Genomic DNA, 18,554 nt, shown 5'->3' with positions numbered 1-18,554 from the left:
CACTGAGTGGTTTTATTGCATTGATTTATAATTGCAAATTAACCATACATCTCTCAATACACCCACACTCTTACATAAACACACACATATATGCATGACAATGTTTCTTTAACTTAGAAGGAGTATATATATACATATATATATATATATATATATATATATATATATATATATATATATATATATATATATATTCCGCTTCACATATCGGGTCCTCATTATCTCGTTTGTAAAACCAAACGTACTTGAGCTTTATAATATTTTCAACATGAAACCCAGTAGAGGACCTTACTTATAATTGACGATATAATAATATCGAATAATATCGAGTATGCTATGTCGGTTCCTAAATCTAAATCTATGTCGAGATTTTGGTATTCACTTAGTCGCTCTAGCAAAGTGAAAGTTGTGAAACTAGCAGAATGAGTATGGTCCAAGGCAACTCACAAAGAACCATGGCGAGGAGGAACAGGAATTTGGTAAGCTTTCAAAATTTTGATATTCTTGTACACTCTGAAATGGCACCGGTTGTTGATACGTCCTTTGTGGTAATGTTAGTATGTATAATTGTGTGTGGGCACGAATATTTATGGGATGTGTATGTGCATGTTTATGTATTAAAAAAAAAAAAAGTCATTATTCCTCGAAAATTTTTTGCTAAAAAGATGTCTCCCCCCCACCATCATTTCCAAGGGTATCGGGAGAAAAAAATTTGAAAAATCCCTGTCAAAACAGAGAAATTCCAACGTATGTAGGCGACCTATCCCTGACGTCCGTCCGTCGATACATGCATGCATACATACATGCATACATACATACATACATACACACACATACACACACATATATACATACATACATACATACATACATTCGATGGGATGCTGAAAAGTCCCTGGCATTAAGGGGGTCGCGAAAGGTCTGGTTGGAGGCCCAACATTCCGAGTTCTTTTACAGGGCTTAGAAAAACTGAAGGACTGCTGCAATGCGTGTGTCCTTCAGTTTTTTCTAAGTCCTGTAAAAGAACTCGTAAGGTTGGGCCTCCAAACAAGCCTTTCGCGACCCCCTTAATGCCAGGGACTTTTCAGCACTCCTTCGTATCTTGAAGCCTTATCTATGTACGTGTGTATGTGTGTGTGTGTTTATGTGTGTGTATCGAGAGAGAGAGAGAGAGAGAGAGAGAGAGAGAGAGAGAGAGAGAAAGAGTGATGAGAATTCAGATGTCTGAGCAGCTGAATTACCTGCTTAATGAATTAAGGTGTAATTGACTGCATTCCATGCAAAGTCTGTATGACATTGTTTGAAAATAGACAACACCATTCAATTCCATCCATCCATCCATCCATACACCCCCTACACACACACACATACATACATTCATACATTCATGCATACATACAAAAGCACACACACACACATTTCATCTTTTTGGGCAAACAGGTAACTACCAACATGTTGTGCACATCTATATTTTGCTTCAAAGCCTATCTGTCTGTCTGTGTGTACGCGTTCATTTATTTCCATTGATCTGAGTCCCTCTTTTCAATCATATTCTTTCTCTCTGCCTGTGAGGTAAAAAAATTTGCATGGCAACCACATGGATCCACGTCCAACCCCACTGCACCTTTGGGCCAGCCAAAGCCTTGTGAATTGATTCGGTAAATAGGAACTGAAAGAGGATTGTCGCATATATATATATATATGTACGTATGTATATGAATATGAATATGTATATATCTGTGTATCTTTGTGTCCATGTTTGTCCCCCACCACTGCTTAACAACTGGTGTTGTTTTGTTTACGTCCCTGTAATTTAGTGGTTTGGCAAAAGTGACTGATAGAATAAGTACCAGAAGTACTGGGTGGGGGGCTGATTCATTCAATTAAAATTCTTCAAAGCAGTGCCCCAGCATGGTCACAGTCTAATGACTGAAGCAAGTAAAAAGTGAAAAAAAAAAAGATAAAAGGGCGATCTAGAGACGAAAGATTGCCGATAAGGCGATCCGATAAAAGATATATCTGTATGTATGTGTATACCATTGCCCTATTTGCAAACATTTATATACAAATTTATAAATCTCTCACTTGAGTGATGATTAGACAACACAAACAACTAGCTCATTAGACAGAAATATTGATAAATACCTGTATATTACTGATGTTTTTTACTTTTATCAGCTTCCAAAGAATCTAAGACAAAGTTTATCTTAATGGTATTTGAATCCAGGCTATGAAGTTATGTAACAACGTACGCTTAAGATATTTAGTTTTATGCTTCACTGATTCTGCCACTCATCACCATGTAAACCTTTTAATTAAGGTAGACATCTGGTTTGCTATATTAATGACTAGACTCTACTAATAGGCATACCATGTATTCACCACGTTTGTTAGAGATGAGCTGAGAGAAAGAAAGTGGGAAGGAAAGAATGAGAACAGATTTAACCTTTTTAGTGCTTGCTGTTCCACAGCAAATGCCTCAGATTTTATGCTTCATATTCTTTATAAAGAATTAGCAATTTAGCATTTAAACCATTCATATCCAACCCAAATATTCTATTTATTTCATGTTCAAACTAGCCAGATCCAGCCTCTTACACCTACCCAGTAATGTCATTCTAAAGAAATATTATCAAATCATTGGAATTTTAAAGCAGCGAGATAATGCATCACACATTCAACAAAGTAATCTGAATGATGCTGTAGCAGAATTGCTAGTACATTGAACAAAATGATTTCTTTCAACTCTTTATGTTCCTACCACAGTCATCTTTTCCATGGTCAATAAAATAAAGTACAAATCAAGTACTGGGGTTGATAGTATTAACTAACCTTCTCTTAAAAATTACTGACCCTGTTCTGAAATCAAAAGCATTATAAAGAATTCATAGTTTAAATATACACCCTCCTTCATCTTAAGAGTCTATTTTCAGGTTATCCTCCAACCATGAGCTTATTAACAACAAACTTGTTTTACTAAATCTAGCTATTTCTTGGTCGTTTTCAATACTAATTGAAACATATAGAGCAGTAAACTGGCAGAATTGTTAGCATGCCTGGCAAAATGCTTTAGTGGCATTTTGTCCATCTTTATGTTCTGAGTCCAAATTCTACCAAGGGTGACTTTAAAATAAGTTCTGGTTGGACCCTGGGGTCGGTGTAATTAACTAGTCTCCTCCCCCAAAATTTGAAACCAATATTAACTGAAACATAAAATTAGTGTATTCCATTAAGAATATGGTCACAAAAGGGTAGTGAAGGCACCTGACCTGAAAGTTACAATTGCAATTTTGATTCCCAGACAGGATGTAGTATTGTGTTCTTGAATAAAGCACTTAATTCCATGATGCCCCAGTCCACTCAGTTGCAGATGAACTCCTGCAGATAACTGGAAAGTTAACCCCTATGATGGATTGGTGTCCCATTCAGTGGGGAGTTTTGTAATCTCTGTCACTTAAACACCATAGAAACCAGATTAAGCTTTGGCTGCATGAGTTCAAGGATCCTGTCAGATCTAAGTAAGTCACAAAAGGATAAATGTCTTTATAATGTTATAGTCACATGCATACGCAGGTACATATGTACAGACAGACAAACAGGCAGGTAAAGAGGTACTAACATACAATCGTGTGTAAAACTTAATAAATTCATTTGTAATCTGACTGTATCCTTCAGTCCTTAATTGTCTTTTATTGTCTGGTAGACTTAATCTGTTGCCTGCTTTAAACTGCCCCTTGTATGTCTTTTAGCAGAGTCCTTTCTGATGCAAGTACAGGAGCTGGGTCTCTTGTCTGAAAAGAACTGGCTTCTATTAGGTTGTTCTGAAAATAATGGCCGCTCTAAGTGTTGTGTTTTGAAACACAATTTTATCATCGTCTTTAATTATATTTTAGATGAATTTTGACATACTTAATAATTGATGTATGCTCTTTAATAATTTTCTACTTATTTCAAACAGAAAACATTCTTGAAGCATAGGCCTCAAGTAACTATGAACATGACAAAAAAGGACTTTTGCTTACTTTTCTTGCATGAAGGTGGTTTCAGAAATTCCATAGTAGTGATGAGAGCCTTGAAGATGAAGAAGGTAGAAGACAGTCATGAAGTCTTGACAATGAACAATTGAAAGCAATCGTTGAACAAAACCCATGTCAAAGTGTCAGAGAAATGTCTCAGGCACTTGGTGTTGGTATTGCAACAGTCTCATGCAATCTGCAGAAGATTGGTAAGGTGAAAAAGCTCAATAAATGGATACTGCTCAATGAAAATCAAAAAGTTTGGCATTTTGGAGTGTGCTCGATGCTCTTTCTGCAAAATACTAATGATCCTTTTCTTTACCGAATATTCACTTGTGAAGAAAAGTGGATCCTTTTTGATAACCATAAATGATCAGGTTAATGGTTTGATCATGATGAGTCCCCCGAACATTTCCCACAGCCAAAGTTGCATCAGCAAAGGATTATGGTGACTGTCTGGTGGTCCGCAATTGGTGTTGTCTATTACAGCTTTCTGGAAGCCAATCAGAGTATTACAGCAGAGGTTTACTGCAAATAACTTGCTGAAATGCATGCTCACTTGCAAAAAATGAAACCTGCATTGGTGAATCGGTATGGCCCAATTCTGCTCCACGATAATGCAAAGCCACATGTTGCAAGAATGACGCTGCAGAAACTCACAGACTTGGGATACAAGACTTTACCACATCCTCCATATTCTCCTGATCTTTCACCCACTGACTACCATTTTTTAAAGCATTTAAACACGTTTTTAAGTGATGAAACTTTCAGGTCCAAACCAGAGGTGGAATCAGCTTTCAAAGATTTCTTAGCATCAAAGCCAATAAGTTTTTATCAACAGGCATAAATAATCTTGTTGACTGATGGCAGAGATGCATAGGTGTTCACGGCTCATACTTTCACTAATCAAAACATTTTTATTAATTTTTCCAGAATAAAATTACATTTCTGAAATCGGTCATTATTTTTGGAACAACCAAATACTAGTTTATGAGGGCTCTGAAAATGGTCATAAATGCTGCTTTTCCTCTTCTAAGTCATTAATGAAAGAAAAGAACAAAAATCATTAAAATTTTCATCTCCAATCAATGTATCATCTAATCGCATATTTGTATGGTATTGTCTTCTTTCCAGTATTCATCTACCACATGTCATACTTTTTACATTTATTACCTCCACCTTAGCGAAGGCGGAGGTATTGTTTTCAGTTGTGTTTACTTATTTGTCTGTGGACAAGATATCTCAAGAACCGCTGGATAGATTCAGGTGAAACTTTCTAGGTTGGTTGGCCTCGTGACTGACATGAACTGATTAGATTTTTGGATCAATCTGGTACCAGACAAGGATTCTGGATTATTTTTCTTGTTTTTTTTTTTTTACTTAATTTTTGAGAGTGGTCGGGTTCATTTTTAGTATTCTTGTCTGTGAGAGCAGTCGAGTTTATTTAAGATATTCTCAGTTTAAAAATTATCTCCGGCTAATCATTTAGAGGATGTTGATGTTGCCTTGGTGCTCTGAGTGCTCTTGTACATGTTTCACTACCATGCATCACAATCATTCACATTGATTTTATAGTTATTGCCATATAATCACACACCATATAGTTCTCCACATTCACTATCATTCAGTCCTTCATCTTTTATTTTTTACTTGTTTCAGTCATATATATATATATACTAGCTGACATACCCAGTAATTCCCAGGAAAGTGGGGCTTATCCCCTGGTTCTGTTCTCATAATTGTTTCACTAATCTAATAAAAACAATACAAAGTATGTAGCCCTTAAAATGGTTTTTGAGAATACTGAACTGTCTTATACAGGATCTTGTTTTTAGGAATTACCAGTAAGTTATGAATACCCAAATTGTGAAACCAGTTATGTAATAACATGAAATTAATTACCCTATAGTGAGAATTCAAATAAAGTAGCCCCGAAAAGGGCTTTAATACATTCCCAGGGTATATACAACTTAGTAGAAATACTAATAAAGTATGTATGCTAAAATCGTGAAGCAGGTTACGTAATAACAGACTAATCAGATATGAGATAACAATTCAAAGTAAATAACTCTGGAAACAGCTTTTGTGTGTTCACAGAGAATATTACTCTCAGCGGTGCTAGTGTTGGTATATTTGTGAATAAGCCACTAACTGAAATAAGTGGATCTATTGTTTAGGAAAATACTATTTACTTGTTTAAGTGTTGTACTGGATAAATTGCAAAAATAACTCAAATAGTTCGAATGCAAAGAAATAAGCATATTCAATTTGATTTATATGAAATAATTTACGAATATGAATGGGTTATGTCCATTGGCTATATATAAGGATCCTTTCAGGAGTGAATGGGCTATTAGTTATATGTAGTAGATATAAGAATCCCTTCCAGGGGGCCGTATTGTTGATTTTCTCAACAATCTAAGTATGTCACTAGTTTTCCAGACATGAGTTCTACTCACGTGTCAAGTTTCATCAAAATCGATAAAACAATGTAGGAGGAGTTGGATAACAATACCACAAACAAACACACCCACCGATTTCCACATATTAGTAGATATATCATCATCATCATATATATATATATATATATATATACATGTGTGTGTGTATATATATGTATGTATGTATACATGTATATATACATATATCATCATCATCATCATTTAACGTCTGTTTTCCATGCTGGCATGGGGTGGGTGGTCTGACTGAGGACTGGCAAGCCAGTAGACTGTACTAGGCTCCAACCTAATCTGGCAAGGTTTCTGCAGCTGGATGCTCTTCCTAAACCGATCCAGTCTGCTAGTGTAGTGGGTGCTTTTTGTGTGCCACTGGCACGGAAGACAGTCAGGCGGTACTGGCATCAACCACATTTAGATGGTGCTTTTTTTGTGCCACCAGCGCAGGAGCCAGTTAGGGAGCACTGGCATCAACCACATTCAGATGGTGCTTATTACATGCCACCAGCACTGGCCATGGCTATGATTTCGATTTCACTTGACTCAATAGGTATTTCACTTGACTCAAGCACAGTATATCACCCAACAATTCAAGCGTATTTTTAAATGGGCTGGTTATGTGACACTAGTATCGGCCATGGCTGCAATCTCACTTTACTTGCCGGGTTTATTCAATCACAGCATATCTCCAAAGGTCTTGGTCTTTTGTCATTGCCTCTGTGAGGCCCAACATTCGAAGGTCATGTTTCACCACCTCATCCATGTCTTTCTGCGTCTACCACCTCAACAGGTTCCTTCCACTGTTAGGGTTAGGGTGACACTTCTTCTCAGCTCTCCTCATCCATATGCAGCAGATGACCATACCAGTACAGTCATCACTCTTGCCCACCACATCTGATGCTTCTAATGTCCAACTTTTCTCTCAGGGTGCTTACACTTTCTTGTGTATGCACACTGACATTACACATCCAGCGGCTCATACTAGCTTCATTTCATTCAAGCCTACACATGTCCTCAGCAGTCATTGCCCATGTTTCACTGCTATGTAGCATGCCTGTTCGCACACATGCATCATACAGTCTATCTTTCACTCTGAGCAAGAGGCCTTTTGTTACCTGCAGAGGTAGGAGCTTTCTGAACTTTACCCAGGCTATTCTTATTCTAGCCGCTACACTCTCAGAGTAACCACCCCCCACTACAAACTTGGTCACATAGGTAGTGAAAGCTATCAACTACTTCTTGTTTCTCCCCCTGGCATGTGATGGAATCTCTTTTCTGTACATCTTTGGTGTTTATTGCCCCTCTGCATCTGCCACACACAAAAACTATCTTCCCATATGCACACACACACACACACACACAAACACACACACACACACATGCACACGCACACACACATGCACACACACACACACATTCACACACATTCACACACATGCACATGATTGATTGGTCGGTCATTGAACTGGTAACCTTGTCATTTGACTCATGAAACTTGTCAATTTTCAGGTGGACTGTTCAATTCTCTAGTGGACTAATTATTGATTAGTTAATTGCTCAGTTGACCGGGTTTACTTGTGAGAATAAATAGAAAATAAAGGTGGTGGAGTTGTTAGTGGAAGGGTTGGGGATGGAGGTTAGCTATTAAGGATTTAGTGGTGGGCAGGGATGTTACCATGTCTTGTCCATGCCTGTAGCATGTCACTTCACTAGTGAGGGTGTCTTTTGCTATATATCTGAATCCCCACAACCAGAAGGATTACCATCACCATGTATCATCGCCACCCCACCACCACCACTACCATCACCATTACTATTACTATAACTACTACTACTACAGCCACTACCACATACACTGTGGGAGCATTTATTTAGTTGCTAAACTGCTAGAAATAACAACCAAATTTCTCTCAACTCACACCCTGCTGTTGTGAAAAGAACACACAAATTATTTATTAATCAAACCACCTGTCTATAATATGCTATTAATATTAATCTATCTTAAGATCGTAAGCTGGCAAAAATGTTAGCACGCTGGGTGAAATGATTAGTGGTATTTCGTCTGGTTTTATGTTCTGAGTTCAAATTCTGCTGAGGTCAACTTTGCCCTTCATCCTTTTGGGGTCGATAAATTAAGTACCAGTTGTGTACTGGGAACGATCTAATCAACTGGCCCCCTCCTTTAAAATTTCAGGCCTTGTGCCTAGAGTAGAAAAGTGTGTTAATCTATCTTAAGGCAGCGAGCTGGCAGAAACATTAGCACGCTGGGCAAAATACTTAGTGGTATTTCATCTGTCTTTACATTTTGAGTTCAAATTCTGCCACGGTTGACTTTTTCTTTCATCCTTTTGGGGTCGATAAATTAAGTAAAAGTTGTGTACTGGGATTGATCTAATCGACTGGCCCCTTCCCCAAATATTTCAGGCCTTGTGTCTAGAATAGAAAAGAATATTAATCCATCTTTAGGTGGTGAGCTGGCAGAGTTGTTAACATGCTGGAGAGTGGCAACCTGCTGGGGTTAGCTTTGTCTTTTATCCTTTTGCAGGTTGAGAGAATAATTAGCAGTTGTAAACAAGGGGTTGATATAACTGACTTGCACCCTACTCCACAATTGCTGGCCTTGTGCCAAAATTTAAAACTAATATTAGTCTATCTGGGAAAATGTTGTTGTTGTTTGTTCCTTCTTGAGTCTGGCTCATAAGGACCGGTTTTCTGGCTTCATTGGTGTATAGGTTCCCCACCTGGATGGAATGCCGGTCCATTGCAAGTGAGTTGTTAGATGCAGGAGGAAAGAGTGAGAGGAAGTTGTGGCAAGAGAGTCAGCAGAAGTTCGCCATTACCTTCTGCCAGAGCCAGGTGGAGTTTAGGTGTTTCATTCATAAACACACACTTGCAATCCCTCAACAGCAAGTCTGCTGCTCTAACCACTAGGCCATGTACCTCCACATCTGGGAAAATGCTTAGCGACATTTCATCCATCTTTACTTTCTGAGTTCGAATTCTTCTGAAATAAACTTTGCCTTTCATCCTTTCGGGATTCATAGAATAAGTACCAGCTGAGCACTGGGCTCAATGCAAATGACTTAACCCATACCCACATCTCTGAAATTCCTGGTTTTCTGCCAAAATTCGAGCACTATATTAGTCTATCTTATCTATTTCAGTCCCAAATAAATAGTGAGATTATAAGTAAGATCTCTGTGGACACTTAAAGATGGTATGCATCCTACTAATGAAATCCCAACATGGTTGAAACCAGTTCATGTGATCTCTCTTTTTTAAGCACAGGTATGGGTTTGGTGGTAAGACGTTTGTTTCCTAATCACATGGTTTTAGGTTCAGTCCCACTGCATAGCATCTTGGGTAACTTATGAGTGGATTCAGTAAATAAAAAATGAAAGAAGCCCATTCATCATAATCATCATCATCATCATCGTTTAACGTAGAAGACACTTGCCATTATTTAGCATAGGTTGGATGATTTGACTGAGGACTGGTGAACCAGATGACTGCACCAGGTTCCAATCTGATCTGGCAGAGTTTCTACAGCTGGATGCCCTTCCTAATGCCAACCACTCAGAGAGTGTAGTGGGTGCTTTTACGTGCCACCTGCATGATGGTCAATCAGGCGGCACTGGCAACAGCCACATTCAAATGGTGTTTTTTATGTGCCACCTACACTAGAGCCAGTCCAGCAGCACTGGCAACAACCTCACTCAAATGTTTTTTCACATGCCACCGGAACAAGTGCCAGTGAGGTGATGCTTGTAACGATCATGCTTGGATGGTGCTTTTTATGTGCCAGCAGCACAGAAGCCAGTTTGCTGCTCTAGCAATGATCACGCTTGGATGGTGCTCTTAGCGCTCCACTGACATGGATGCCAGTCATCGAATTTTATTTCGATTTCACTTGCCTCAACAGGTCTTTGCAAGCAGAGTTTAGTGTCCAATGAAGGAACAGTATACATTAGTGGGCTGGTTACACCCATGGCATAGGTCACAAGGTTATAGTCTCACTTGGCTTGCCAGGTCTTCTGAAGCACAGCATATTTCCAAAGGTCCCGTTCACTAGACATTGCCTTGGTGAGGCCTAATGTTTGAAGGTCATGCTTCACCACCTCATCCCAGGTATTCCTGGGTCTACCCCTTCCACAGGTTCCCTCAACCGCTACAGCGTGGCACTTTTTCACACTACTATCCTCATCCATTCTTGCCACATGACCATACCAGCACAGTCATCTCTCTTGCACACCACATCTGATGCTTTTTAGGTCCAACTTTTCTCTCAAGGTACTTACACTCTGTTGAGTATGCACACTGGCATTACACATCCATCGGAGCATACTGACTTCATTCCTTGTGAGCTTATGCATGTCCTCAGCAGTCACAGCCCATGTTTCACTGCCATGTAGCATGGCTGTTCGTACACATGCGTCATACAGTCTACCTTTTATTCTGAGCGAGAGGCCCTTTGTCACCAGCAGAGGTAAGAGCTCTCTGAACTTTGCCCGGGCTATTCTTATTCTAGTAGCTACACTTTCAGAACACCCTCCCCTCGCTACTGACTTGGTCACCTAGGTAATGGAAGCTATCAACTACTTCTAGTTTTTCTCCCTGGAATGTGGTGGAAGTTGTTCTCTGTACATTTTTAGTATTTATTGCTCCTGAGCATCTGCCACATACAAACACCTATCCTCCCAGTTAGCCTTCCTTTAATATTGTTGCACCTCTTATGTGTCTTCTACTCTAGACCCGGGCTGACAAAAGCCTTGTGAGTAGATTTGGTAGACAGAAACTGAAAGAAACCTGTCGTATATATATGTGTGTGTGTGTGTGTGTGTGTGTGTGTGTATGTATTAATTTGTGTGTGTGTGTGTGTGTGTATGTATGTATTAATGTCTGTGTTTCTGTGTTTGTCCTCCTGCCATCGCTTGACAACTGATACTGGTGTGTTTATGTCACTGTAACTTAGTGCATTGACAAAAGAGACCGATAGAATAAGTAGTAGGCTTACAAAGAATGAGTCTTGGGGTCGATTTGTTTGACTAAAACCTTTCAGAGTGGTGCTTCGGTATGGCCGCAGTCATATGACTGAAACACGTAAAAGAATAAAAGAATTTTACACCTAACATATATATAAAACTAGTCGCTTTTATGTTTCGAAACTCAAACTTAATGTCTAGCTACCACTGAACAACACCTAACACTCAGCAACAATGCCAACAACCATCACCACTACCACAACTCAAGGATGATGTTTACATTGGTGGTCACAAAAACAACAAGTGGGATTTGACTGATCAATCAATAGTTCAATTGAGCAGTAAAAGATTGCTAATCTCTGTTCAGTTTCCTGCCAATTTTAATGGCTTCTTCACAGTTTAAATGACCTAACTAGAATGTTTTATAGGAGATAATAAATAAGTAATATATATTGATATGTAATGCTTAAGATTAGCCTCGTTTTCCTCTACTTATCGATGATGGTTTCATTTTATTTTCTTGCGTGGTGCGTGGCTTCTGAAGCAGGTAATATAAATACACAAGGGACTAAGTACACATAGAGATGAGTAGTCAGGTTCAGTAGTTATATGACAAAAGAACCATTCGTAGATATGCATACACAAACCTATATGCACACATGTGTGCATATGTATTTGTTTGCTGAAACTGAGTAGATATTAGTATCCTTCACTATTCAACTATGTGTGTGTGTATGTGTATATATACATATATATATCTATCTTTATATATATATATATATATATATATATGCATATATATATATATATATGCATATATATATATGCATATATATATAAATAGGGGCACTCTCTCAGTTACGATGATGAGGGTTCCAACTGATACGATCAATGGAACAGCCTGCTCGTGAAATTAACATGCAAGTGACTGAGCAATCCACAGACATGTGTACCTCTAACGTAGTTCTCAGGGAGATTCAGCATGACACAAAGTTGAAATACAGGTACAACTCATTTTTGCCAGCTGAGTGGACTAGAGCAACATGAAATAAAGTGTCTTGCTCAAGGATGCTTGGAATCGAACTCACGACCTTACAATCAAGAGCTGAATGCCCTAACCACTAAGCCACACGCCTTCACACTCATACACACATACATATACATATATATATATATATATACTTTATTTAAAGCAGCAGAAAATTCAACAAAACCTGTTACTCTGAGTTTCACGTTGCCGTTCATCGGACAGTTTTTGCTAGAATAGAACCGATATGTCAATTCTATCCAGACTAGTATAAACGCTACACCTTTAAAAAAATGGACTTGTTTAAACGCTACACCTAGTCTGGATAGAATTGACATATCGGTTCTATTCTAGCAAAAACTGTCCGATGAACGGCAACGTGAAACTCAGAGTAACAGGTTTTGTTGAATTTTCTGCTGCTTTAAATAAAGCATATTACTCTACCACTGGTATTTGAGTACACTTTTTTCCACTTTGTTTCACATTTATGTGTTTACTCCGGTATATATATATATATATATATATATAATATATATATATATATGATACTTTTGCAAATATACATCTCTGTCTGTCTGTCTGTATGTGTGTGTATACATACATACATACATACATACATACATACATCAATTACGCAGGGTGTGGTGAATAAATTGTCATCAAAATAATGCAAAAATGAAAATAACAGACATCTCATTTTAACAGATATATTTACCAAAATTACATAAAAATATCTTGAAATACTAAAAAATAAATTTATTCAATAAAATCGCCATTGGCTTCAACCACAGCCTCCAAACAACTTCAGAATCTCCTGCAACTCTTCTGGATGATCTCCTTGTTTAAGTGAATCCTTGCCTTCAGTTCATCTTTGGTGTTACAAGGAGTTTTGTTGGTCTCTTGCTCAGCTGTGCCCCCATATGTAATAATCAAGGGTGTTGCAGTCTGGAGAGTGAGGTGGCCAAATGTTAGGGGGTGATGTGGTTGCAGAAATTGTCTGATAGCCATGACTGGGTTCCTCTGCTTGTGTGGCATGGTGCAGAGTGCTGTTGCCAGACATAGGGTCTTCCAGCAGCCACCCTCTTGAGCCAGGGCAGCACTACCTCCTCCAGGCACTTGATATAGGCCTCAGTGTTATGTGTGATGCCATGTGGGACAATGAATCGAGGTATAACATTGCTATCACTAGCAATCACTTCAAACACTACAGTTCCAGGTACTGAGTAAAATTAGTGGTATCAAGGAAAAGCTGCAGTTAAAGAGATGATGGGATGTGGGTGTGTCTCGGGGGAGAAAATTGGGCAAAGAGCCCAGCTGTACATTTATACATATACATACATAATACATAATTGTGGTCTGATCAATAAGTGTTCAGACAGTTGCCATTGTAACGAAATTAAAGCACACGGAGTGAAGCTGCTTGGCACAGATTGACCTTGAACTCTGCTGTTCATTTGCACTAAGTTTAACATTCTAGCTCACTTCTGCTGTTTACAACAGTGCTTGGAAGTAACATGTGTAGTGTGTGTTCATTGCATTGACTACGACAGAGAAAGTTAGGCAGAGAATCTGCATCAAATTTTGCTACAAGCTTGGCAATACCTACTCAGAGGTGTATGCAAAGTTTTCAAAAAGATTTCATTATTCTCGACACAATCAAAGAGATTTTGTGTAACTGAAACCTGAGTGTCTTTTTGGTCAGCTGAAAGCAGTTTTGGCACAAACTTGACACACATAGGTATCATATCCAAATCTTCATTGACGATGGACTGAACTGTAACTAATTTGCACATCCTCTGATAACTCACAGATGGTGATTCGATGATTTCCCCTTACAGCTGCACGCACATGTGTGATGTTTTCCCCAGATCTATCAACACTTTTTTGTCCATCTTGGAAACGTCTGAACCACTCTTACACTTGTGTGCAACTCATACACTCCTCTCCATACACTTTCTGCAACTTTGTGTTGGCCTCTGAGCAGGTATCACCATGACAACTTTATCTGTCATGGTCAATGCGACGATCACATGTTACACACATTATTTTGAAGCACTGCTGTAAACAGTAGAAGTGAGCTAGAATGTTAAAATTCAGTGCACATGCACAACAGAGGTCAAGGTCAATCTGTGCCAAGTGACTTCACTCTGCATGTTTTAGCTGTGTTACTATGGTGGCAACAGTCCGGATACTTATTGATCAGATTTTGTATATTATATATACACAGACACACATTACTTCCAAACTCAGTTTCACCATGGATGGGGGTGGGGCTTCTTAAGAACTGCATATCACCAGTCATCTTGTTCTCTTGTCATCTCTGTAAGATTTCAGGTCCTGAGATCACCATTCACCATTTCATCCCATATTTTCTTGGGTTCCCCTCTTCTTTGTGGTCCTTTCACATTAAGTGATCAGCCCTTCTTTATACAGCTGTCATCATCCATATGAAGATGGTGAAGTGGTAGAGAGGATTGGATAGGTAAACAGAGATCACAGCATCTATTGGCAGTATTGTACGAGGTTGTTTTTGTGAGTATATGCCAATTTAATCTATAATCTATGTTTTTATCCTTAAGTTCCCCAATATATCTACTGAGCTCTGTTGAATTTGCCTTACTCCTATTTCTGAAGTTAGATTGGTGTGTGTTATATCTAAGTATCATTTGGTTTTTAGTGGTGCTTATATATGATTTTATCTGGCTATTTGTGTGCACATCACATTGGTAAACTATGTCATTTGTCTTACATCTATTTGAGAAATGGCACTTTGTTCTATCCCTGCAGCTACATAAATTATTAGGTATATCTGCGTTCATGTTATGTTATCACTATTTTGTTTATTTTTTCTATAGTTTTTTTCTAGTATAGAAGCTACCCTCTTTGTTTGTGAGTTGTGTGAAGTTATGGTTATGGCTATCTAGTTTATTTCCATAGTCGGGTTTCACTTTCCTGTTACTTTTGTCTGTTTTATTGGTGCTGCTTGCATAGGGTTTATGTGGACTAGATGGCATGGCTTTCTTGTTATTAACAGGGTTCATATTGGTTCTTTGGGGCGCTTTAGTTTTATTCATACTGATGTGTAGGTTTATATTATTATTTTTGTAGCTAATGTCATTTTTCAGCTTATTTGTGTACTTGGTGTTATTAGTTGTGTTAATATTGTTAATCTTATTGTTTATGACTTTATCGGTATTAGTGTTGTGGCTATTTTTGTTATTATTGGTGGTTTGTGTATGGACCTTGGCATTGTTCATATTGGTGTTGTTTTTATTGGGGTTACACCTACTGTTCTTATTGTTGGTGTAGTTTGTGGTGATGTATGGTGTGTGGTTGGTGTTAATGGTATTAGTGAGTGGGTTTCTGTTATTTGGGCTACTTGTATGGTGATTAGGGTCAAGGTATTTAATTTTTTGTTTAAATCCTGCTTTCTGTAGTGTGGAATTATAAATTTCTTTATGCCTATCAAAGATATTTATGTTGGAAACGAGGCGTGATATTCTACTGCTAATGCTATGTACTAGGCCCCTCTTAAAAAATGTGCTTAATCAAACTTGGGATTCCACACCAAAATGATATACACCCTGCTTTAATTACCCAGTGGAACCATAAACTAACCAATCTACTACAATGAAATCCACTCCCTAGCCAAATAATCAACTTAAGAACATTATATAATGTTCTTAACAAATTTTGACTTTATTACCATTACCAATGTATCAATTTATTTTTCACATTCTGAAGATATTTACTAAAACTAGTAAATTGAAACGATCGTAAATGCTACTTTCTTCTTTGTTAATTAATTAAATTAAAGACTTACCAGTGAAAACGATGAATTTCTCCTTGTTATTTACATTCATTTTCTTCTCGTAGATATATATATATATATATATATATATATATATATATATATATGTATGTATAAAACAAAAATTTTTATAATTATGAATATAATTATAATTAGGGTTCAGCAAAAATTTGCTTCACCACATACCGAAATTTAGAAATAGCAGTTAAAAACTAACTATTTCTCTAACATAAGAAAATCTCCCTGTTTAAGTTTACCGATAATGGTTCTTTTAACATACTGAACTACTTGGTAAAATTATTGATTATTAATTAATTAATTAATTTTACCCTATATTATTATATATATATAGCTCTGGCTATATCTATCTATCTATTTATCAATCTGTGTATGTGTGTTTGCTAGTGTGTGTGTGTTTGCTAGTGTGTGTGTGTTTGCTTGTGTGTGTGTTTGTGTGTGTCTTTGTGTGTACTTGTGTGTGTGTGTTTACGTATCTTAGACATGTAGCAACACCCATACATCAGTTGTACGTCAAACCTTCATTAGTTTCACATTAAATCTAAAATAAATTAATTCCTTCTGATAGCTAAAGACACAAGTAAATAGAACAAAACAAAGCGAAACAGCAAAAAGCATATGAGAATCACGGATATCAAATATTTGACAGGAAACAACATAAAACACACACACACACACACAAACAAACACACACACTCACACACAGAGTGCACCTGCCATTTATAAAGAATTCTAAGTTATCTTGGGTGAAAATATGACCAGTGGTGAAAGCATTACTGCTTTTCCTGAGAAATGAATTTATGAACCCAACACTATCCTCTTACCTAGCAAATACACCCACTCACCCACACAACACATGCACACAAACACATGCCAATGCTACCACCACCACTGCCATCATCCTTGTTATCACTGTAATCATCACCATCACCACCATTGTCACTGTCACCATCACTATCAACCTCCTTCCCCTCCTCCTCCTCCACCTCCTCCTCCTCCTCATCATGGTCATGATCATCACGATCATCGGTTCTTTTAAGTTCACTTTTTCATGCTGGCATGGGTTGGACAAGACTTCTTGAGACACTAGCCTATGGCTGAACACCCTTCTCAGTGCCCGACCCTAACTTGTTTCCAAGGCAATTTAATAGACTTTGAACGAGGAACTGTTGTACAGGATGTTTAGTTTAAGAGGAATATAACAATTGTCTCTGCGGTCCAAGTATCAATGTGAAGACACTCAGACACACACGTGCATGCATGCACACACACATAGACACACACACACACATAGACACACACACACATAGACACACACACACACACACACACACACACACTCACACACAGAGTGCACCTGCCATTTATAAAGAATTCTAAGTTATCTTGGGTGAAAATATGACCAGTGGTGAAAGCATTACTGCTTTTCCTGAGAAATGAATTTATGAACCCAACACTATCCTCTTACCTAGCAAATACACCCACTCACCTACACAACACATGCACACAAACACATGCCAATGCTACCACCACTACAACCACCACCACCACCACTGCCATCATCATTGTTATCACTGTAATCATCACCATCACCACCATTGTCGCTGTCACCATCACTATCAACCTCCTTCCCCTCCTCCTCCTCCACCTCCTCCTCCTCCTCATCATGGTCATGATCATCACGATCATCGGTTCTTTTAAGTTCACTTTTTCATGCTGGCATGGGTTGGACAAGACTTCTTGAGACACTAGCCTATGGCTGAACACCCTTCTCAGTGCCCGACCCTAACTTGTTTCCAAGGCAATTTAATAGACTTTGAACGAGGAACTGTTGTACAGGATGTTTAGTTTAAGAGGAATATAAACAATTGTCTCTGCGGTCCAAGTATCAATGTGAAGACACTCAGACACACACGTGCATGCATGCACACACACATAGACACACACACACACACATAGACACACACACACACACATAACACACACACAAACACACATCAATCCTAGAGGCTTCCATACAGTTTCTTATTTCTTTATTGCCCACAAGGGGCTAAACATAGAGGGGACAAACAAGGACAGACAAGGGGATTAAGTCAATTACATCGACCTCAGTGCGTAACTGGTACTTAATTTATCGACCCCGAAAGGATGAAAGGCAAAGTCGACCTCGGCAGAATTTGAACTCAAAACGTAATGGCAGATGAAATACCGCTAAGCATTTTGCCCAGCATGCTAACGTTTCTG

The 18,554-nt window shown here is 38.3% G+C and overlaps 1 protein-coding gene across 1 annotated transcript in view; it reads left to right on the top strand.

Moving 5' to 3' along the window:
* The first annotated feature begins 212 nt into the window (after nt 1-212).
* Nucleotides 213-18,554, top strand: part of LOC115214188 (dynein heavy chain 3, axonemal-like) — a 257,372-nt gene continuing 239,030 nt past the window's right edge. Inside the window, exon 1 of the mRNA XM_029783288.2 lies at nt 213-479. Coding sequence (XP_029639148.1) covers nt 423-479 — 57 coding nt within the window. The 5' untranslated portion in view covers nt 213-422. The remainder of the gene's footprint in view (nt 480-18,554) is intronic.

Source organism: Octopus sinensis, linkage group LG7, assembly GCF_006345805.1.
Source record: "Octopus sinensis linkage group LG7, ASM634580v1, whole genome shotgun sequence".
In the NCBI taxonomy this organism is placed as follows: Eukaryota; Metazoa; Mollusca; class Cephalopoda; order Octopoda; family Octopodidae; genus Octopus; species Octopus sinensis.
This window is presented reverse-complemented; position numbering and strand designations above follow the sequence as displayed.